This window comes from Eleutherodactylus coqui, chromosome 2, assembly GCF_035609145.1.
Source record: "Eleutherodactylus coqui strain aEleCoq1 chromosome 2, aEleCoq1.hap1, whole genome shotgun sequence".
Lineage (NCBI taxonomy): Eukaryota > Metazoa > Chordata > Amphibia > Anura > Eleutherodactylidae > Eleutherodactylus > Eleutherodactylus coqui.
In genome coordinates this window covers 128,364,808-128,387,763 of record NC_089838.1, presented here as the reverse complement: position 1 = coordinate 128,387,763, position 22,956 = coordinate 128,364,808, and the positions used below count along the sequence as shown (strand labels likewise).

Below are 22,956 nucleotides of genomic sequence, written 5' to 3'. Positions count from 1 at the left end.
GCCCCAACAACCTGTTCTAGCCTGACATGGCTGCTACCAGAAGGAAAGGTCTAGCAAATGTTAACGAAAGACTAGTTGAGTCTGTTTTGTATTTAACATTTCATGTAAAGCGTTGAAGTAACCCATACATATATATACCTGGTTAGGGTAATTTGATGACAATGAATGTCTGACAAGCACATAGGCAGTAGAAGAAATTGAGTCCCTGTTTCAAGAGGGAACATTCAGAAAGCTATTTTTTTGTTCCAGCAATCACAGTGAAAGAAATAATGCATGACTGACTTTGTTAAATATGTTGTATAATGCGTAGTTCTTGCTTCTTGCCTGTTCATCAGCTACAGTATGCATAATATATATGGAACACTTTTTTTTTTTTTTTCTTTTCCCCTTAGGTGCTTCAAAATTCTCAGTACAAATGGTGAAGCCAAAGTCTTTAGACCAAGGGATAGAGATGATATGGTTAAGAGGGTGATTGAGCCAATGGCATCCGAGGGCCTGAGAACTATATGTTTGGCCTATAGAGATTTTCCTGCAGGAGAACCTGAGCCAGAATGGGAAAATGAAAACGAAATTTTGAGTGGACTCACCTGTATTGCTGTTGTAGGGATTGAAGACCCCGTCAGACCAGAGGTATGCGGATGTGTGTCTGTGTAGGAGGGGAAAAATGTGAACCTTGTTAATAAAGTTGTACAGTCCTTGTTATAAGCCGCATCAACACACATTATCAGTTGTTGTTTTTTTTGTGTTTGCATACTTGTGTAGTGCATTTTATAAATGGTCTTTCCCTGTTCTTGCAGGTACCAGATGCTATAAGAAAATGCCAGCGTGCAGGTATTACAGTACGTATGGTTACAGGTGACAACATAAACACGGCTCGAGCTATTGCCACAAAATGTGGAATTCTTCACCCTGGAGAGGATTTCCTGTGTGTAGAAGGAAAAGAATTCAACCGGCGAATACGGAATGAAAAGGGAGAAGTAACTATTTTTTTTTTGTGTTGTCTACACCACCACCTTCCCAATTCTCTCTTCTCCCCTTGAATTTTTTCATTTCTTAATACTTTTGTTTCATCCTACAGATTGAGCAAGAACGAATAGACAAGATTTGGCCCAAGCTTCGTGTACTTGCTAGATCATCTCCGACTGATAAACATACATTAGTGAAAGGTAAGCCTCATGTTCTGACATCTCCAGAGTGTTGGTAGGCTTCCGTCTTCTGTTCTATGTAGGGATCATAACACCGACATACAATAATGTACATTTTTTATACTTTATCCTTTTGTATTAGTATGTGTGAGGATGTAGTTGCTCCAAATATGTCTTATTCAGTTTGTGCACTGATTACATTTCTAATTTCAGGTATAATTGACAGCACCATCTGTGAGCAGAGGCAAGTGGTAGCAGTAACTGGTGATGGGACCAATGATGGGCCTGCGCTAAAGAAAGCAGATGTTGGGTTTGCTATGGTAAGACCATGTAAACTTTTTTGATGCTGAATAACTGTTTTTTCAACTTTTTGGTTCATTTCAATGCCTTAAATTAGTTTCCAAGTGGGCCAAATATAAAGATTTCAATGTTGAAACACTGTTTAGGTATTTAACCCCCTTAACTGCAGATAAAGGCTCCTGTTAATCACATCACGCTAAAGTAGTGTCTTATTGGGATCTCCTGGAGATGAAAACAAAGGACGCAAACCCCTCGACAGCGCCCACCATGCAGTGACTACAAAGCTCCATTACAGCAGATCTGTAAAGGGAATAGGATGGGCAGAAGTCATATTTTTCACATGCATAATGTTTTCTTATGTAATATTTAATACATTAAAACACACTGCTATACAATAAATGCTGATGCTGAGGGTCAGCTGTACGCGTGGTTGCACCCTGCCTCAGATTTGTATCCTGTCGTTGGGCTTTAACCCTTTCCAATCCACTGCCTGACCTCTGAAGAAATTATGACTTAAAGCTGTATAGCTCCAAAGTTGGAAGACATCCGTCGGGGTTCTCTTACTTTATATTGCCAGCCTCTCTGCTGTTGGAGCCTATCCAACGTGTCACCCCATGCAGTACTGGCTTTAGCCAGCAGATAGTGCCGTTGTATAATGGCTGAAAAAGAGTAAGCCCCCTAGGAAAACCAGGATACAAATTGGATTGGAAAGGGTTAATGTAAAACCCCAATGCAATAGAAAGCAGTAGTAGCATATTGCCCCAACATTTGAGAGAGACATGGAGAACACATTCCCATATTCTACAATGAACAGTAGATAAATATTTAACATTAGTTACACTTTGATCAAATAGTACAAGCCTACTAACCACTTCACAACAAACTCTATGCTACTGGGTGCAGCAATACATGGCGACTTCTATCACCACGATATAGCACCTATGAGAGGAGCAACACTGTAGCCTGACAATACCACTGTGTACCAGATACAGCGCTGTACATTTAGTGGTTGTGCCTGGTATCGCAGCTCAATCCCATTCACTTAAACGGGACTTAGCTGCGTAACAGTCATGTGACCAATGGACGTGATATCTAGTACATAACTGGTAATATCTAGTACTGTAGTTATGCCCAACAGAATACATTAATAACACGTCGTCCACTAGCAGCTTTCTTTCCCCATTTACAGGCCATGTTTTATTAGTGTCATTCAGAAGATGTTCCGTTCGGTTGTTTTCTTGTTGCCTCAAGCTCCATGCATTTTATATTGTGCTGCTTAAGTCTTGTTATCGCACAAGAGATGTCATTACAGCTTCAGACTTCTGTTGCACTATCTGTTTCAAGGTGATCTTTGTGTTGCGAAGTAGCTGCTATGTGGTCATTTGTTACCCAGCTGTCTTGCATTTCTTTGAATGGTCGGCCCTCCAGAATGATTGGTGACGTAGATTTAATTCTTACGGTCCTGGAAGCGGTGTGATTGTATGATCCATGCCGGCTACATTGGCATATAGGCATGTTGTCAGCAGATTGGATAAGCTGTAGCAGGTATGAAAGCCTATATTAATGGTTTGCAGTCTGCAGAGGGTTTTATAAAGCAAGTATGTAGTGTTTAGTTGAGAAGAGGCTTGAATGTGGTTTGTCAGGCTTCACAGATCAGTGAAAAATGATGCCGTCCTGGATCATTAGGTGCAGCGGTAAAATGAACCCAAGTGATCTCCTCCTAGCGCTGTGTGTATATATTACTCATTAGTGCGCAATCTTATTACTGTCTTTTCTTCTGATCGTGTCTCCTTGTGTTTGATAAATGTGACTGGATTGATTTTAGAGGCGTTTGAGTTACAGATGACAGCGGTGAATGTGGTTTAGCAGTTTAATGTCTGCCAACTTCAGAGCTGTAAACCCCCGGTGTAAAGAATTGTTAGGCAGTGCTAAAATAGTGGCTGCTTGTAAAATAAAATAACTGCACACGACCGTCTCCAACAAGACGAATGGAATTAAAGGGGCTGTTTATCTCTTTAAATTCCCTTTGCATTCCAAGAAATCCCCCTCCACTTATGGCGTTTATACATATATAATCTATGAAGGCATGACGACACCCATATACTTCTCAGACCTTGTTACACCTCCAATTTTATATGGAGGCAGCCAGAGGTTTTTACTGTGGGACTCAGTATGAATATAGTATCAGACGCAGTGTTAGAGCTGTGCGTCACTAGAGCATTGCTTTAACGGCACCATATAACACACGTAGTACTGAGCTGTATGCCTCCATACTCCAGGTACACGAAGCCTCTGCCATTCTGGAGGACCACACGCATCAATAATATATGGATACTTTTTTATTCTTTTTTTTTTTTTTACCTTTTTTTTAAAATGCAGTATGTTCTGTTTTTGTCTTTTGGGTTTCCACTTGTTTTTCTCAGACTGGAAAACAAAAGCCTGTAAAAGTTTTTAAAAAAACAAAAATGCTGAGTTGAAATGTTATGTGGTTCTTTTCTTTTCCCTGATACATGAACTGTTTGATAGATCTAATTTCTCACCTCAACATACAGACGCCCAAGAGATCCTCCAGTGTAAAAACCTGAATTGCAAGTGAAATTACAACTTTAAGTGTAACTAAACTTTTGAAAAACTTGATATGTCATAGTGATATGTCAGAAGTATAAATCGGTGAGGGTCTAGTAGGTGCGAAGACCCGCGTTGATCAACAAAAAAGGGACAGAAGTGCTAGGCGGAGTGCTGTGCCTCTTGACTGTACTCAGCAAGTGGCATATATGAATTCAGACTTTCAATGAAATCCCTTCACTGCTCCGAGCAGGGACGAAAACAGCTGAATGGGCACATCGCTCAGGTGAGCACTTCTGGCCTTTTCTTCTAGTGGTCACTGAGGGGCTCAGCGCCTGCACTCCCACCAATCAATACTTTTGACGTGTCTGTATTAGAGATGAGCGAGTATACTCGCTAAGGCACATTACTCGAGCGAGTAGTGCCTTAGCCGAGTATCTCCCTGCTCGTCTCTAAAGATTCGGGGGCCGGTGACAGGTGAGTTGCGGGGGGGAGAGAGGGAGAGAGAGATCTCCCCTACGTTCCTCCCTGCCGCTCCCCGCCGGCCCCCAAATCTTTAGAGACGAGCAGGGAGATACTCGGCTAAGGCACTACTCGCTCGAGTAATGTGCCTTAGCGAGTATACTCGCTCATCTCTAGTCGGTATTTGACATGTTTAGTTGCACTTTATAGCTTCCTTCAGACCCCACTTGTGGCAGTTTTCTATAACAACCACCATGAACCGATGCCTCTCTTGCATGTATTTGGCTTTTGTTTTAAGGCAGAGAAAGATGTACTCCCTGTATGCAATTTTTTCCCCCTCTACATTCATAATGGACAAACTGACATTTAATTGGCAACTCTCCAAAGCAAATTTGCGTTTGTCCATTTTTTTTCTTTTCAGTACTGGTGCTTAAAGGGGTTCTGACACAAATAATGTTTTTATGCTTTAGCATCCATTGTTCCCTGGTGTGCCTAATGGACCCAGGGAACCCAGGGTTTAATGGCTGCTAAAGCATAAAAAGATAACACTTACCTGTTCTTCTGTTGTTGTTGACATCGGGGGGGTCATCTCCCAGCAGGCGCTGTTCCTCCTCTTCTGTCTGCACGAGCCGCGCCACTCCGGGATCGCGCGCATGCGCAGTGGAGAGGTGCCCTCTGACAGGAGTCAGGACGGGCTGCGTCTCCACTGCGCATGCGCAGCACTCCGGAGTTCAGCAGAACGGACGGGCCGCCCACAGCACCTCGGAAGTGCCTGACGGACGGACCAGAGCAGGAAGCGGTCTTTTTGACCGCTCCTGCTCTGCTTTAAAGGCACAGAAGAAGATGCCGGCTGGAGGGGACATGCCTGGTGATCGGGCCAGGCAAGGTGAGTACAAATTTTTTTTTTTGATGTCAGAACCCCTTTAAAGGAAACTTTGACCTGACTGCTGTGAATACCGCTTTCCCTTTGTTGTCATTTTCATAGATGAAGCCCCAATGTATGTTCTGGGTGTTTTCTGGTTAGAAACTAATTTATGGTGTTGCTTAGCAAATTCAGAATGTCTCCATAATGAGCAAGTGTCTATCCACAAAGTAAAGCAACTTAGAGATTTCATACTTTTTATAAGTTTTTATTAAATTATATGCGCTTCAAGTTAAATGTATTATCCAATCCCTGTGTGAATCTCGTTTGCTTACAAATGCAAGTCCGAGTAAGCAGCCTACATGGACCAATGGTGTGCATACAGTTCAATATGCATAATGCACCCATACACGCTGCGTTGACATGAATGCAGCAAACACAACCTAACCATGCCTTACATTTACTACTCAGATTTAGCAACCCTCTTTGTAGAACTACAGACTTTCTTTTTAGCATTACCCTTGTTCGAGTGTTCTAAGTACAATGAAGATGCCAAAATACTGCCATCTAATGGCCATCGGTTGTTTTGTCATCCATTGCTAGCGTTTTACTGCAAACAATATTTAGTTTTATAACTTGGACTACACACAATAGCAAATTTAATCAAGTTTTTAATTACTTTGGATTTAATACACATGACGTTATAGTAGATCATGTGTGACTAAAATGTTGTCTTCATACAACCCCTTGTAAATTGTTTAGTGCACTGCCACATGGAACAGAATATTTTGCAGGACACAGTGGAAAAGTTCACCCCAAAATCCACACTTCTAATTAGTGGCTTTTGATATACAATTGAAAATCGCTGAAGTCTGATGGCAATTCTGCGTCAAAATCTGCGTTTAAACCTGCAGTTTTTGGTGTGTATTATGACAGGAATATTCTGCAGCGCCCTGTGGAATATGCTGTCCTGAATGAAGGTACTCTCAGGGCAGATTAGCTGCGCAAACCCGACCGAACATCCCTGTTAAAGATGTATTCATGAAACTTAAACTCTACATAAGATTTACTGCAGTGTTTCATTTAATGAAACCTGTTTCACCCGCAGCGACTGCCAATGCAATTATTTCTGTTGCTCACTAAAAGGCCGTATGCCAGAGCACTGTGTATTTACAGCGGTCTAGCAGAAGCCCTACATGGGTGTCCTTTGCAAGGTGTAGAAGGAGAAACATAAACCAGTGCTTTTCTGTTTGCATATGCAACCACGTTTTCTGTGCCACTCGTAAATTTGCTTGTGACAAGGTGGCTGGTTTTGGAATAGATCGTGAAGCTCACATTGCAGTTGAAAAATGCATTCACACTTGGCAAACTGAAGTAATCGAAATGATTTCTCCTGTGGTGTCACCATGTTCCTATAAACTGTAAACAACAAGAAACAGCGCTGTGGTGTGATAGAAAATAAAACCCACTGGTATATCATACGCTTTGAACCTTCCTCTTTTTCAGTGATGTGCGGATTGTGTACCTGTCTTTAATAATTAAATCCCCAAATCTGCTCTTTTTTGAATAATGCTGTATTTCTTAGTGTGTTGCTATTGGTACAACCCCAATTCCCAGAGCATTAAGACTAGAGATGAGCGAATATACTCGTTTCGAGTAATTACTCGATCGAGCACCGTGATTTTCGAGTACTTCCGTACTCGGGTGAAAAGATTCGGGGGGGAGGCGTGGCGGAGTGGGGGGGTAGCAGCGGGGAACAGGGGGAGCTCTACCTCCCCCCCCCCCCCCCCCCCCGCAACCCCCCCACTCACCCACGGTGCTCCCCGAATCTTTTCACCCAAGTACGGAAGTACTCGAAAATTGCGGCGCTCGGGCAAAAAGGGGCGTGTCCGAGTAGGTTCGCTCATCTCTAATTAAGACGCTATGTAAATGTAAAGAAGAAAAAATGCAATGATTTGGAAAGTTCCTAGAACCTTACTTTACAGTAGAACATAGAAGGTGAACGTTAGACATTTTTCCATTTCATTTAAATTGAACTCCTATTAAAATTGATGGCAGTAACACATCTCACAAAAGTTGGCACAGGGGTAACAAAAGGCTGGAAAAATTAGTAATACTATAACTCTCGTAGAAATTGGTGGCAGCAATATATCTTTGGGACTGGGTTAACAAAAGGCTGGAAAGGCAAGTAGTACTAAGTAGAAAATTGACCCTCCAGCTATTTTCCATAAGTCACATGACTGGATAAAAAGAGCATATTAGAGAGGCAAAGTGTCTTGGAAGCAAAGATGGCTAAAGGTTCACCAATCTGTGAAAAACTGCATCTAAAAATAGTGGAACAATTTCAGAAAAGTTGCTTAGCCTAAAATTGCAAAGACTTTGAATATACATCACCTATGGTACATAATATCAAAAGATTCAGAGAAACTACAGAATTCATGTCTGTGAGGGACGAGGCTGGCATTCAATATTGGATGCTTGAGGTCTACAGGCCCTCAGACATCACTGCATTAAAAACAGGCATGATTCTGTAATGCAAATCACTGCATGGGCTCAGGAATACTTCGAGAAATCGTTCTGTTAACATTACTTAGCTGTGCAATGAATAAATAGAAGTTAAAGCTCTATTATGCAAAAAAAGATGCCATATATAGACACAATCCAGAAAAGCAAACCTCTTCTCTGGGCCAAAGCTCATTTTAAATGGACTCAGGTGAAAAGGAAAACTGTTCTGTGGTCCGATGAATCGAAATTTTAAACTTTTTGGAAACCAACACCATATCCTGCAGATTCAAGTGGAGAGGCACCATCCAGCTTGTTATTGGCATATGGTTCAAAAGGCACTATCAATGCAGAGCAGTAGATGGAGGTTTTAGACCAACATATGCTCCCATTGACCTCTTTCAGGGAAGGCCTTGCATATTTCAGCAAGACTAAGCTAAACCACATACTGCATCCATAACAGCATGGCTTTGCAGAAGAGTCTGAGTGCTTCAGTGGCTGCCTGCAGTCCAGATTTTCAGCAATGGGAAACATTTGGCGCATAGTGAAAAAAAAAAAAGATGACCCAGAACTGTTGAGCAGCTAGAATCCTACATCAGACAAGAAAGGCAACATTCCTCTCCCAAAACTCCAGCAATTGGTCGTCTCACTTCCCAGACATTTTTAGACTGTCCTAAAAAGAAGGAATGCTACAAATGGTAGCCATGACTGTCAACTTTTTCAGGTTGTGTTGCTGCCATACGTTTCTAAACAAAGTTACTGCATTTTATGCTTTTTAAGGCCTCCTGCTGATGGCCGGGTCGGATCCCGCTGTGAAATCTTCTCAGTGGGATGCGAGTCGTGCCCCTGCAGTGACCACTGCGGCTCACCAACTCCTCCCGGGGTCTCCCCGCTCAGCTTTGTGCCAGCCAGCACATGCGCAGAGCAGAACCGGCGTGTCACCAGTGACGTTTCTGTGCAGGTCTCTGTGAGGCTCGCACAGAAATGGGACATGCCGCAATTTATTTACCACGCAAGATTTCACGCGGTCAAATTGCAGCGGTCTGCGTAGGATTGCATTATCTAATGCGATCCTATGGCAGCATGCACGGGCAGAAATTCTGTTGGAACTCCTGCCGTGGAATTTCCGCCCGCGTGCAGGAGGCCTAAGACGCCCTTTTTCTTATAAAGCGAATGTGCCAAAATTCTTCGCTATTGGCATTTGTTCGCCCGATCGCGAGTTTAACAGATGATTGTGCTAATTAAATCGCGGTCGCGCAAACAAATGTGCAATCAGTTACCAGTTTTATCGTCTCCCCACTGCTGCCCATACGTACTGCTGATTGGTGGTTAGCGCCGGCGGGAACTGCTACTACTTCCCCGGCTCCACCAATCGACTTCTTCCCTTCCTCCTGTCGTACGAAAAGTGAAAAATATGGTGATATTTTAAAATGTAGAAATGTCTCACTTTCGCCTTCTGAGGTGTTCTGTTGTGAATAAAATAGTTCTGAGAGATCCTAATCCTTGCATTCTTCATTTCCATCTTACACAGCTTTTGGTATTGGGGTTGTAATTGTAAATGAATCCCCATTTGTGACCTACAACTGAGGGTGTTTGTGTGATATGATGGTCTCACTGGAAGTCTGAGAATGTAGAGGTTTACATTTATAAAGTTGTTGCGTGTGTAATCTTTGGGTCTCCTAATCCCTAAAGCGTCAGTCTTTGATGATCAGATGTGTTGCAAACACGTTTGGTTGCGTATATTTTGCCCTTTCTATACGTATCGAATTGTCTCGTCTGCTATATTACTTCTGTGACTGTCTGGAAGGGCACTAAAATTAAGGCACAAGACTGTTTTCATGTCCTTGTCAAAATGTTGCTATTTGTCTTGGGACTTCCCTACAGCACTGTCTTGAAGAATAGCACAAGCTGTGTGCTTCAGTAGACTTCTGAGTGCCCCAGACAGGCAAGAGTCTCCAGTTATTAAATAAAACATAATTTAGCACACGATCAGCGGTGATGCTTGAGGGAATGCGTGTTATCTCATCTAAACTTTTTTTCTTTCTTTTTTCTGTCCTCACATAGGGTATCGCTGGAACAGATGTTGCAAAAGAAGCGTCTGATATTATTCTCACAGATGACAACTTCAGCAGCATTGTAAAAGCCGTAATGTGGGGAAGAAATGTCTATGACAGTATTTCAAAATTCCTCCAGTTCCAGCTTACCGTCAATGTAGTTGCTGTCATTGTAGCTTTTACAGGAGCATGTATCACACAAGTAAGTCCTGTAATTCAGCTGGTTTCTCTTCGTTTCCTCAGTCATATTAAATATGCAGCACTTGACAGATGACAATGCACACACTAGTGCCTGGGCTTGGATGACTCCAGGAAAGGTAGATAAGGTTACTTTGAAACCTCAACATTTGTGGCAAACTGTCAGGCATTGTTACTATTCTTTATCACTATACTGTAACAGTACATTTTTCTTTGTGAGGGTGGGCTCGATCACCTGGTTACTAACCATTCACAAAATTTGGAGGCTATTCAGGGCATTACTGCAGGAACATCATGAGACTGCAAAATACTCTTATTTACACACGTTGTCATATCCGATATCATTAGGAACATGAATGTGAACTCTACATTGATCTACATCCCACACAGTCTCACGTAGCCTCCTGGTACTGTAGGGTACTAGAAAGGTAAAAAGCGAAGCTCTTAAACTACAGCCACATCATTGTAATGATACTTGATGGTTGATTGCCACTTGACAGTTTGTGTGCATTTTGGCTCATTTAACAGGACTCGCCACTTAAAGCTGTGCAGATGTTGTGGGTTAATCTTATTATGGACACTTTTGCATCACTTGCTCTGGCAACTGAGCCTCCAACCGAATCTCTGTTGTTGAGAAAACCCTATGGAAGAAATAAACCCCTCATATCTCGCACAATGATGAAAAATATTTTAGGTCATGCTGTCTACCAGTTAGTTGTGGTCTTCACGCTTTTATTTGTAGGTAAGTACTTTCCTTCTGCAACAAACTTCTTAATATCTGGCTTATTTCCTTTTTTTTTTTTTTTTTTTTTTTTTTTAATTCCTTTTTAAGTGTTTGATACAGATGATGCGTCCTCCCTTCATTTAGCTTGAATTGTATTAACCCTTTCGAATCCACTCTGACCTCTGAAGACATTATGATTTAAGGCTATACAGCTTCGATGTTGGAAGACTTCCGTCGGGGTTCTCTTACTGTATATTGCCAGCCTCTCTGCTGTCGAAGCCTATCCAACGTGTCACCTCATGCAGTACTGGCTTTAGCCAGCAGATAGCGCCGATGCATAACGGTAGAAAAAGAGTAAGCCCACTAAGAAAATCAGGATACACATTGGATTGGAAAGGGTTAAGTTATATAATTTGTGGTGAAACTAATTCAATAAAATCACGTTTCAGTGTAAAAAAAAACCCCTTGAGGACAGCTGTTTTCTCATTTTTCTACCCACTTTCAAAAAAAGTACCCTTATATGGCCTGTTGATGGAAAAATAAAGTTGTCTTTTATTAGAATAGTTATATTTTTCACTGGTGCATCAAATGGTACATTAAATGGTTCTTCAGTAGAGATGAGTGAGTATACTCGCTAAAGACAATTGCTCAAGCGAGCATTGCCCTTAGCGAGTACCTGCCCGCTCGAGACTAAAGGTTCGGGTGCCGGCGCGGGGGAGCGGTGAGTAGCGGCTGTCAGCAGGAAGGAGCGGGGGGGGGGAGAGAGGGAGAGAGATCTCCCCTCTGTTCCTCCCCGCTCTCCTCCCCCGCAGCTCCGTGCCCGCTGCCGGCACCCGAACCAGCAGTCTCGAGCGGGGGAGATACTCGCTAAAGGCAATGCTTGCTCGAGCAATTGCCTTTAGCGAGTATACTCGCTCATCTATATTCTTCAGCTTACAAGCATTTATACAATATACTGCAATACTCCAGTATTACAGTATATTGAATTTGAGTAGGTATGTAAATTGCTCAGTGACTGAAGCAGGGACTGGAAAGACAGTCCCAGTAATACAGATCAGTCTGAATCAGTACTTCTAAATGTGTCACTTAATTGGATCTAGTACTTCATTTCCTTGTATGCTATGAAAGATTTAGTTATAAAATGCATTCCGATAGAACATTGAGTTCTCACTCTGCTTTGTCCATTTAGCTGGACCGTTCTTATTAGTAAATGAATCTGGATAATAAAGACACTACTTTGTATTACAGGGGAAAAACTATTTGATATTGATAGTGGGCGAAATGCTCCTCTCCATGCTCCTCCATCCCAACATTATACTATTGTGTTCAACACATTTGTTATGATGCAGCTATTTAATGAAATCAATGCAAGGAAGATTCATGGCGAAAGGAATGTCTTTGAAGGGATATTTAACAACATCATCTTCTGCAGCATTGTATTAGGTACTTTTATCATTCAGGTAGGCGCATGATTCATTCTTGTCATTGATTGATTTTTTTGCAGCTTAGCTCATGGTAAAGCATGTCACTGAACGTATGGGTAGTGTAGCAGAAATCACTAGAGTGCTGTGTACTTGATTTAGATAAATGAACCTCTTCTACATCTGATCAAGATACTGATTCTACTTACGGAGACCTAGGAATAAGTTGGGGAGACTGGGTAGGCGTGTACTGATGGTATTGGAGAGACGTCTACCCAACATGCTGAAAAATAAATCTCTGTACACTATGCCTATGAGTAAACGAATGAGAAGTGATGTTTCATATTGCTAGTCCTTCACTCTAGTTACCTGAAACTGTTTGATCCTCTTTAACGTGCCGTCTTCCCAATAGTCACTGAAATAATATCTGAACTGCAGTTTGTGTGATTTATTTTCATGATATGGATTTTCTCCGATCAATAGTGTATTTAAATGTTGATGTTTCTCGGTTTTCTCTTTTAGATCGTTATTGTGCAGTTTGGTGGAAAGCCTTTTAGTTGTACAGAACTGACAGTAGATCAGTGGCTGTGGTCCGTTTTCCTTGGTATGGGAACATTGCTCTGGGGCCAGGTAATGTAATTGTGCGCTTACTGCTTTATTTACCTCTGGTGGTTTGATACATTGTATCCTTACAGCTTCTGTAGCAGGAATTTGTCAGTAGGGAATTGATTACAGAGTATAACTTGGACATTAAAGCTAGCATGGACTCTTCCTCCGTATCTGGTATCTACCAAAGGAAAATCTGCATTATTATTCAGCCTTACAGTGGTATTAAGCTGAATGTACATTATACAAGCACTTTTTTGTCACATTTTATAGCTACTTTTAATCCGATCTTTGCTTCTTTTGTTTAGCTGGTAACAACAATACCAACCAGTCGTTTAAAGTTCCTCAAAGAAGCAGGTCATGGGACGCAGAAGGATGAGATACCAGAAGAGGAGCTTGCGGAGGATGTGGAAGAGATTGACCATGCAGAAAGAGAGCTACGTCGTGGTCAGATCTTATGGTTTAGGGGCCTGAACAGAATCCAAACTCAGGTATGGACACAAGTGCGGGGAGGACTATGTAGGGGAGAAGTCTTTAAGGGCTTGTAGCTGACTTGCTAGGGCTAACTAGGTTGAAATGTGAGTGGTTGTGTGCGTGCAATCTTTTCCCTTTGTCTATATTTTCCTCAAAACCCTTGAAAGAATTCCTTTAGTTTCTCATGATCTTCCTTTTTACCTTTCTTCAATTTGCTTTTAATTAGCTGCTCTATAAAGTGCCTTTTTCTCTTTTTGCTTTTTTTGTTTTATTTTTATTTGTTGTAGATGGGATGGTCCTTTCTCTTGTTCTCTCTCTCTCTTGCTGAGCAAGCTGTCACAATCTCTGATTCCTTGCAGATGGATGTAGTGAATGCTTTCCAAAGTGGAAGTTCCATTCAGGGGGCTTTAAGGCGGCAACCCTCCATCGCCAGCCAGCATCATGATGTAACAAATATTTCTACCCCTACACATGTAGTGTTTTCCTCCTCTACCGCTTCTACTACTGTGGGGTGTGAGTGTGTGTTCCTAAGTGCATGAAATTAACACATCCTAATTCACACACCTAACGTTTCTCATTTTCTCCTCAGTATACTCATTGTTCAGGCTGCTCATAAAGCTTTCCCTTCACAAGGATAATACACCCCATGTGTTTTTTATTTTTAGAGGGCTAATTAACTATTTTGACGATTAGCGAATGCAAGCTTAGAAGTATGAATCCTGCACGTTTTGTTTTTTTTTCTGCATCACCAATTTCTGTTTTTATATGAATGTATCTGTAGATATTGAGGATTGTCATAGTAAATTTTCGAGTATATGCCTAATGTCTTGTGCTTTTGGTTACGGATTGTGCTCTGAAACTGTTCAACATTTGTTGCATGTGTGTACTTCTGGTCTGTAGAAACGCTTCAATATGAACCCAAATGGATCTGTCTGTCAATAACCTTGAAAGGGAAGGTCCAACTTTGCAACCATCTTTTTATTGCCCAATTAACCATGAAGCAATTCTGCCAATAGTTTTGTTGTAAAAGGTCTCCAGCTCCTCGCAGACCTATGTGCCTCCATGACAATAGGCTATAAGAATCATTCTATATTCTTGCCTCTGGCCGTGACTTCTTGCTAAGCTGCTGAATGCATTTTACCAATTAGTAGGGTACAGATGGAAATGAATATGGTTACTGGTGCAGACCGCACAGGATTGTGTTAGTCATGGAGACACAAGTCTTCATAGGGGATGCCGGCATACAGCTAATGAAAGCTTTTTAATTAATAATGCAAAGTTGTTTCATGTTAAATTTATTTGGAGCAATAACATTGGTTAAACATGTAATGACTAAAGTTGTACAACTTTCCAATGTACTTTGTTTCAATTCCTCACCACTTTCAAGGTTTGTGCTGCTTGTATATGAATGAAAACCTTCTTGTCAGATGGAACCTGTCCTAACCTAGATCTTTACACAGTCACATGTAGTTGGGGTCCAGATTTGTGCTGCTGCTACATAGCTGCCCACACTTTCTGTACCTTGCAGTGGTGTGAAAATTGGCTAATGATGAATTTTATGGCTTTTTGGATTTAAATAGGGTTTCCTGACAGCAAGCAGAGATTTTCAAACACAGTATCTTAGAACATTGCATGGCCGTTCAATGTAGTTGTCTGTAATTTTTGTTTAGATTCCTTTTTAAAAAACATGATTTCTCATATTTTCTAATACTCTTGATTGACTTTTTTTTTTTCTGTAAAGTATAGTAATGCTTTAAGGGTGAATGCACACGGGCGGATTTGAATTGCGGAATCCGGAGCAGGTGACATAGCATGTTATGCAAAAGTGATTCTTCATGCACATGAGCGGAAACCAGTTGCGGTCTCCGCTTGCGGCTGAAAAATCGCAGCATGCTCCATCTTCCTACGGTTTCCGCACGGGCATCTTTCATTAAAGTCAGTGGAAGCCGTCCGACCCACGGCCGTCTGCAATTGACATTGCTAATGGGACGTGAATTCCGTGGAAAAAGCAGGAGTTCGAAAAGAAAAATGTCTATACTGCACATGTCCAACGGCGAGCCGTGTGGACCATTGCAGTACAGATGAAGATCAGGAAAGCAGGTGCGTGCGGACACTGCTGCTGCCAGGGCCGGATTTCGTATGCGGAGTCCGGCTCTGCCGTGTGCCCGAGGCTTATTTTTAGAAGATACAACTTTAACCCCTTGAGTGGCACGCCCGGAAATTTTCCGGGACGAGCTCCACCGCCCAAAGCGATATAGCCCATGTATCACTATGGGAGCTGCAGAGCACAATGCCTCAAGCTGTGGCATTGTGCTCTGCCTGCACAGACCCACACAGAGCAGTCAGGCAGTTTGAAATAAGAAGCAGGGAGATACTGCCGATCTGCCGGCAATCTCCCGCTTTTCATTTCAAACCCCTGCACTAGTCTGTTTACAGGTTGCCATAGAGACCATCGGCTTGTCAGAAGCAAGCCGATCTCTGTGGCAGGGAGAGCTGGTGCTTGGCAGTCAGAGGACAGCCAGGCACCAGCTCTTACAGCAGAGATCAGAGAAAACCTCCGATCTCTGCTGTGTTAACACTTTACATGCTGCAGTCTGTGACTGCAGCATGTAAAGTGCTGACAGAGGGAGGGGGCTCCCTCTGTCAGAGGACAGCCAGGCACCAGCTCTTACAGCAGAGATCAGAGAAAACCTCTAATGCTGCTCTATTAACCCTTTACATGCTGCAGTCTATGTGACTGCAGCATGTAAAGGGCTGTCACCATTGGACCCCCAGAATGTGATCAGGGGGTCCTGATGGGTCTTTGTGGAAGCCCTCTAAAGAGCCAAAAAAAACAGTTTAAAAAAGTTTAAAAAATTATTAAAAAAATAAACACTTGTCTCCCTTTACTTTGTAAAAAATCAAAAATAACATTACACATGTGGTATCCCTGCATCGTAATGATCAATAGAAGGAAGTTGGTACACTATTTAACCCCTTAATGACACGGCCCCTTTTTTTCTTTTTGCCCCATTTTTATTTCCTCCCCCTGTTTAAAAAATCCTAACTCCTTTATTTATCCATCGACGTCGCTGTATGAGGGCTTGTTTTTTGCGGGACAAGTTGTATTTTTAAATGGTGCCATTTACTGTACCATATAATGTACTGAAAAACTTTTACAAAAATCTAAGTGGAGTAAAATTTAAAAAAAACGACATCCCACCATTTTCCAGTGCATTTTGTTTCTACGGCACACAAACTGCAACAAAAATGACATAACTTAATTCTCTGGGTCAGTGTGATTACTACGATACCAAACTTGTATAGTGTTTTTTTTTTTGCTGTACTAGTGGTTTTTTTCAAAGACATTTAATTTTTTAAAATTATTTTCTGCTGCATCTTCTGCGCACAATAACTTTTTTTATTTTTCCGTCGATGTACTTGAGCAAGGGCTCATTTTTTGCGGGATGTCCTGTAGTTTACGTTAGTACTAATTTAGAATACATACGACTTTTTGATCGCTTTTTATTGCATTTTTTCTGGGAGACAGGGTGACAAAGTGCATTTGTGGCGTTCTTTATTTTTTTTTTCGGACTACATTCACTGTGCAGGGTAAATAATGCACTACTTTGATAGATCGGACATTTACGGACGCGGCGATACCAAATATGTATTTTTCTTTTATGATTTACATTTTTTATTTTAGATATGGCAAAAGGAGGGTGATTTTAACTTTTATTACTTTTTTTTTTTAAGTGTGAAAAAGTCATGAAAAAGAAAAAAAAACTATTTCAATTTGGTATTGGCATAATCGTACTGGTCTGTAGAATTACTTTAATACATTATTTATACTGCTCAGAGAATGCAGTGAAAAATAAAAAAAACATGCCAGAATTACAGATTTTGTTAATCTTGCCTCTAGAAAAAATGGAATAAAAAGCGATCAAAATTTTACATGTTCCAAAAAAATTAGGTAAATGAAGACTAGAATTCATCCCGCAAAAAACAAGGCCTTCTAGAGCTCTGGTAATGGGAAATAAAATGATACGGCTCTTGGAATGTGGTGACACAAAAGCAAACCTTTAAGAAAAAAAAATGCTTTAAATGTACAAAAATAGCAAAACATAAAAACTGTATAAACTTGGTATTGCCGGAATCGTGCTGACTCAGAGGATAATGATATCACATTTATTTATTCTGCACACTGAATGCCGTAAAAAGGAAATCCAAAAAACAAATGGCAGAATTTCTTTCTTTTTCCCCAATCTCCCTACAATTTTTTTTTACAAAAGTTATGCAATACATTATACATACCCAAAAATGATGCCATCAAAAAGTACAACTTGTCCCGCAAAAAACAAGCCCTCATATGGCTGAGCCAATGGAAAAATAAAATGTTATGGCTCTTGAAACGTGACTGCAAAATTAGTTGAAATTAAATGATTAGACCATTTAAAAAAACCTGCCCTGGTGGGTATGACAGAGTGGTAAGAAACCCGCCACTCAAGGGGTTAAAGAGACTGAATCACTGTGAAAACTCCTAATAAATGGAGGCCTCCATGAAATGAATCTAATAAAGTTATGCTAGTAGGTATGGTTACACATACTACGCCTCTCGAGAGAGTGTTGGCTCCATAAGGTCACAGAAGTTTCCGATCGGTCTCGTCCATAATCATGCATGCTTGTATTGGCTGAGCATGCGTGTTTATTTTTAATAGGGTAAGGGGACCAATATACTGCCAGATTCTTTTGGTAGCAGAAAAAGGTCAGGCGAGTTGACGTTCAGCATGCCTAATAATGCTTTTTCCTCCAAAATGTCAAGGGAAAGTTGGCCCCACAAGGGAATTGAGGAGCGGTAACATTTCTGCAGATTCTGGCAATAGCTGAACATGAGTGCTACAAACTACAATCTTGAGCGCAGCTGTTGCTGTCTGGGGTCTTGGGTATTTCCTAGAAATGTGAGGGGCACTAGTAAAGGGGTGATAACACTGGCTTGTTAAAGGCATAGGCTGTTTGGATAGTTTTTACAAATGTGTGACAGAAATAAGCCTATATACAACTTTCGAATACAGTGATGCCTTGGGTTAAGAGTGCCTCAGCTTACAAGCTTTTTGACTTTAGAGCAGGCTCTCTCCCGAATTTTTGCTCTGATTAAAGAGCAAAAACTTGTGTTAAGAGCCTTTTGATAGGGCCGAGGCTGCTGCCAGTGGCCCCATTGAAAGCAATGGCCTGCCGGCAACCCCTGCAGTAATTTTCGGGGAAGGGCTTTAAATATAAACCCTTCCCTGAAAATCTTCCATACCGCTGCTGGTTCTCCCTGCATTTTTAATCCCTGCTTGATGAAAAGCTTCAGAGCAGCGCAGGGAGAACAAACGGCATCTAGACACGCCTGAGCCCCAGCAGACAGGTAAGTGTGTGTGTGTATATATATATATATATATATATATAATTAATATATATATATATTTTTTTTTACTACAGTTAGTGATAATTTTCAGGGAAGGGCTTATATTTAAAGCCCCTCCCTGAAAAATCACTGCGGGGGTGCCGACGTTCTATTGCTTTTAATGGGGCAACGCCATCACCATTGAAATCAGTAGAAGAGCTTTGCGATCCGGAATGGATTAATGGCTTTTCCATTCATTTCAGTGGGAAAAATTGATTTGACTTGTGAGTGTTTTGGGTTAAGAGTTCCGTCGTGGAACGAATTAAACTCTTAATCCAAGGCACCACTGTATATCCTTGTGAGTAGTTCTGCCTGATTTTTATATTGTTAGGCCAGATTCACAGAAGCGTATGCATATTTGCGTTATTGCGGGATGAACTGTGCTGTTTTTACATGTGTATTTTACTGTTTTTGCGCATATTCATTCACGCTCCTCAAGCAGAGCACTGATTTGAAATGGCTAATTAGTTTTGAGTTCCAGATGTGGTTTTCTGGTGGAATCAGTGTTTCACACACCTCCGGGCGCATCCCCCATTGACTTCTATGGGGACATATGGTGCGCACATACGCAGCAAAACGGCATGCTGTGTTGTGTGCAACCCCCCCCCCCCCCCCCCCACCACCACCACCACCACCAGGAGTGTGAGACAACCTATTGAAATCAATGGGTTCTATTCTCTGCTTACTGTGCATGCAAAATTTGCTTGTGCAAATGTGCCCATGTGAGGTTGGCCTTAAGCAGAAAAAAACCTTTTTAAGCGAAAACTTCTAATCTGGCAGCACACTGCTCCTATCCTGAAAATGGCTGGAGAGGAGGCATGTGGCCCACTTTGCCTTTTATTCTGTGAAGAAGGAAAAAAATGTATATTTTTTTTCCTTCTGACCCTTAAAGCTTCGGGGAGCTGTCAGGTTTTGTGAGCGATGGGGAAGAGGGGAATAAGTGCTGCCAGACACTTTTGACAGCATGTTTATCTTCCACCTCTAAAATATCGAGCATGTTGAAATCCAACTTTTTATCCTCATTTTATTGTCAAACAGTAAGAAGGCCCTTGTTCACTCTGCATCTGCTTTAGGAGATACAAATGGTCAATGTTGTATGATATGCAAGGGAGACATCCAGGGACTGAGCGTAGGCTGTAGATCCGTAATTCTGAATGCCATGTCACTTGCTACTTTGTAAATCTTTTTTATTTTTTTTTCTCCAAGACTTGGCACGTCAATCAGCCAGACTTTAGCATTAGGTGAAGTCTGGTTTAGTGGCTGCTTATATGCCATGTCTTCTGACCTTACCTGAGGTGGCCAGTCAGTGGTAGACATGTTTCCATAGAACGCTGTTCTTCACTACTGACACGACAATAATTCATTTAGTCCATATTGTAGGAAATGGGGGGGAAGGTGTAGAATGTAAATGTTGCACTGCTGTCCCTGTGGCACTAGTATCTACATCAAATAGATACATAAAATAGCTGTTTTGTGTCCATATTTACGTCTAAAAAGCAGTGTTCTATAAGATGATGGGTGTTTTTTGGTCATGAAGGGATTTTGTGTCTTGCTCGTTAATCATGATGAGCGAGCATACTCGCTAAGGGCAATTCCTCGAGCGAGCATTGCCCTTAGCGAGTACCTGCCCGCTCGAGACAAAAGGTTCGGGTGCCGGCGGCGGGCAGGGAGCTGTGGGGAGGAACGGAGGGGAGATCTCTCTCTCCCTTCCCCCCCCCCCCCCCCCCCCTTCCTGCTGACTGCCGCTACTCACCACTCCCCCGCGCCGGCACCCGAACCTTTTGTCTCGAGCGGGCAGGTATTCGCTAAGGACAATGCTCGCTCGAGGAATTGCCCTTAGCGAGTGTGCTCGCTCATCTCTACTCGTTAACTTTCATGTTTACTGCCTTAAAGTAAACTCACAAATTTTCCAGTTTTTGTTTTTATTTTTTCACTGGAGATTTTGTGACTGCAAATCCTGGTATATACTCGAATATTTACACTTAAGGTATCTTCCAGTTTTTTTGTTTTCTGCATGGTTTTCTGCAGCTTTAAGTTCATTTGTACCATTCGGCTTACACATGCTTGGCTTCATAGTTGGTATCCTAATTCCTAGCATGAGAATTTGGTTTACCTGTTGTGCTAATTTAAATTTTTTTATTTTTCTCCTGAATGTATCTGTGAAAAAGAACACCTGAAATTTTTCATTTTTATATTTTTTTGCACATAAAAAAAATATTTTTTTATAGCACCAACTTTTCTAATTCAATAGAATGGAATAGTGCTCTGTAACTATTGCCGTACCAGAGTAAAGATTTCACATCCCATCAGTGCTTCAGCCTAGATTGACCAAAATGTTTTCTATTCCTTTTTTATTTTTTATTTTCCAGTATGTTGCAAGCCCACACTGCATTTTGCACAGTTTGAGTCCATTGTTTAGTATTTGTGAGTTCAGATTCACATAAACCCCATTTCCACGGACGCATTACTTCTGCTTTTTAACTTTTTTCTTTCTTTCTTCCTTGTTTTTTTTTTGCCTTTTTGTGATCTTCAGATTCGAGTGGTGAATGCATTTCGTAGTTCTCTGTATGAAGGACTGGAAAAACCCGAGTCACGAAGCTCAATCCACAATTTCATGACACACCCGGAGTTTAGAATAGAAGACTCTGAGCCTCATATTCCGCTCATCGATGACACAGATGCTGAAGATGATGCTCCCACCAAACGTCACTCTACTCCACCACCCTCTCCAAATAAAAATAACAATGCGGTCGATAGTGGAATACATCTTACAATAGAACCGAACAAGTCAGCTACCTCTTCATCCCCAGGCAGTCCACTACATAGTCTGGAGACTTCACTCTGATTGTAAGATGAATGTTAAGAATCTAGCTGATTTGCAAAGAACACTGGGTCCTTTTCACACATTGCGACAGGCAGGTGAGCGAGCCTGCCTTATGGACTTCAAATGAAGACACACTTGTATGAATGTAGATTTATTTTTTTAAGAAAATGCTTTCTGCCAGACTGAGGGTGCTTTTCTCGGGAAGGAAAGGGATGGGCTTATTGGGACGACCTCTGACTGATAAATCGTAACCCAGCAAAAGTGACCTGCAGAACATCAGTTACACTAAATCATTGGCCTGGACAGTGTGTTAGCGATGCTATAGTTTATATTGATCCTCATTATTATTATTATTTTGGGGCCCTGGGATGTTCATTTGATTATTTATGTTATAAATGATACAGATCTGTTTACAAGGTTTATAGATATTTTGTTCCTGTTCATAGAAGGGAAGTTTTCCTTTATATATGATGAAAAGATGAAAAAAAAAAAATGTCCTTTAAACACTGCTGTATTTTCACGAAAAGGGGTGTTTCTATTGAAATTTGTTCGAAATTCTTGCCTGCAATTTACTTTGTTGAAATACTGTAGATAAATTTAATAGCCAAATAGAAAGAAAATAACACTAATGCTTGAGAAAAAAAAGTGAGCCACAGTGTTATACTCAATCATGGCCTCTCACCTTTTTTTTTTTTTTTTAGTTTTGTTTAAAAAGAAGTTAATTATTGGTTTTCAAATTGATATTTTTTTTTTTACGTTGGAAAAATTGTTGAATATTTTTTTTTTTTTGTTCCAAAGTAAAAATGGAATTTGTAAACTGCAGGACATCGAAGTGTGACGGATCTTGCTTGAAATCCTTTTTGCTATCTCCGTCGAAATATATAAAAAAAATCAAAATACATGAAAAATTTAGTCTTCTTAATTTTTTTTTTTTTTTGTTTGTCTAAACATGTTAGTTTTAGAACTGTCTTGGTGAACTGTGAGTGGAACCGTGTTGATTTTCTAATCTTTAGATGACCTTCATACAGCTTAAGGGGCTGTTGGCATTTTGGAAAAAAATACTACTAGGTAGTAGTAAAGTCATACATGTTTTCCTTTTTGTTTTTGAAACTTGTTTGTAAACACAATAAACATGCCCTTTTATTAAATACACGCGCAGCAATGTTTTCTTGCCTGTCTTGCCAGCATTAAGTGGCTGAATATATTTCAAGATGGCATAGCTAGAATGTTAATAAAATATGCACAGCCAATTAATGGTGGTGTCAGTACAGAACCAAGGGGGGAAAAAAACACTCTTCCATTAAAGGGAACCTGTCATGTTTTCAGTCCCATAAACTGTTATGGGGCTCAAAGGTGAGAGAACGGGTAGTCCGGGGAGCTGTGTTTGATATTCA

At 41.1% G+C, this 22,956-nt stretch overlaps 1 protein-coding gene across 5 annotated transcripts in view; it reads left to right on the top strand.

Moving 5' to 3' along the window:
• ATP2B1 (ATPase plasma membrane Ca2+ transporting 1) overlaps positions 1–22,710 on the top strand; it is a 109,074-nt gene extending 86,364 nt beyond the window's left edge. For 4 of the 5 annotated variants that reach the window (XM_066591505.1, XM_066591504.1, XM_066591503.1 and 1 more), the window contains exons 12-22: positions 393–630; positions 798–977; positions 1,079–1,166; positions 1,359–1,465; positions 9,901–10,092; positions 10,617–10,830; positions 12,061–12,272; positions 12,756–12,863; positions 13,148–13,330; positions 13,673–13,759; positions 21,272–22,710. In XM_066591505.1, coding sequence (XP_066447602.1) covers positions 393–630; positions 798–977; positions 1,079–1,166; positions 1,359–1,465; positions 9,901–10,092; positions 10,617–10,830; positions 12,061–12,272; positions 12,756–12,863; positions 13,148–13,330; positions 13,673–13,759; positions 21,272–21,583 — 1,921 coding nt within the window. In that variant the 3' untranslated portion in view covers positions 21,584–22,710. The remainder of the gene's footprint in view (positions 1–392; positions 631–797; positions 978–1,078; positions 1,167–1,358; positions 1,466–9,900; positions 10,093–10,616; positions 10,831–12,060; positions 12,273–12,755; positions 12,864–13,147; positions 13,331–13,672; positions 13,760–21,271) is intronic. The other variant, XM_066591507.1, reaches the window with a different exon arrangement.
• Positions 22,711–22,956: the final 246 nt, after the last annotated feature.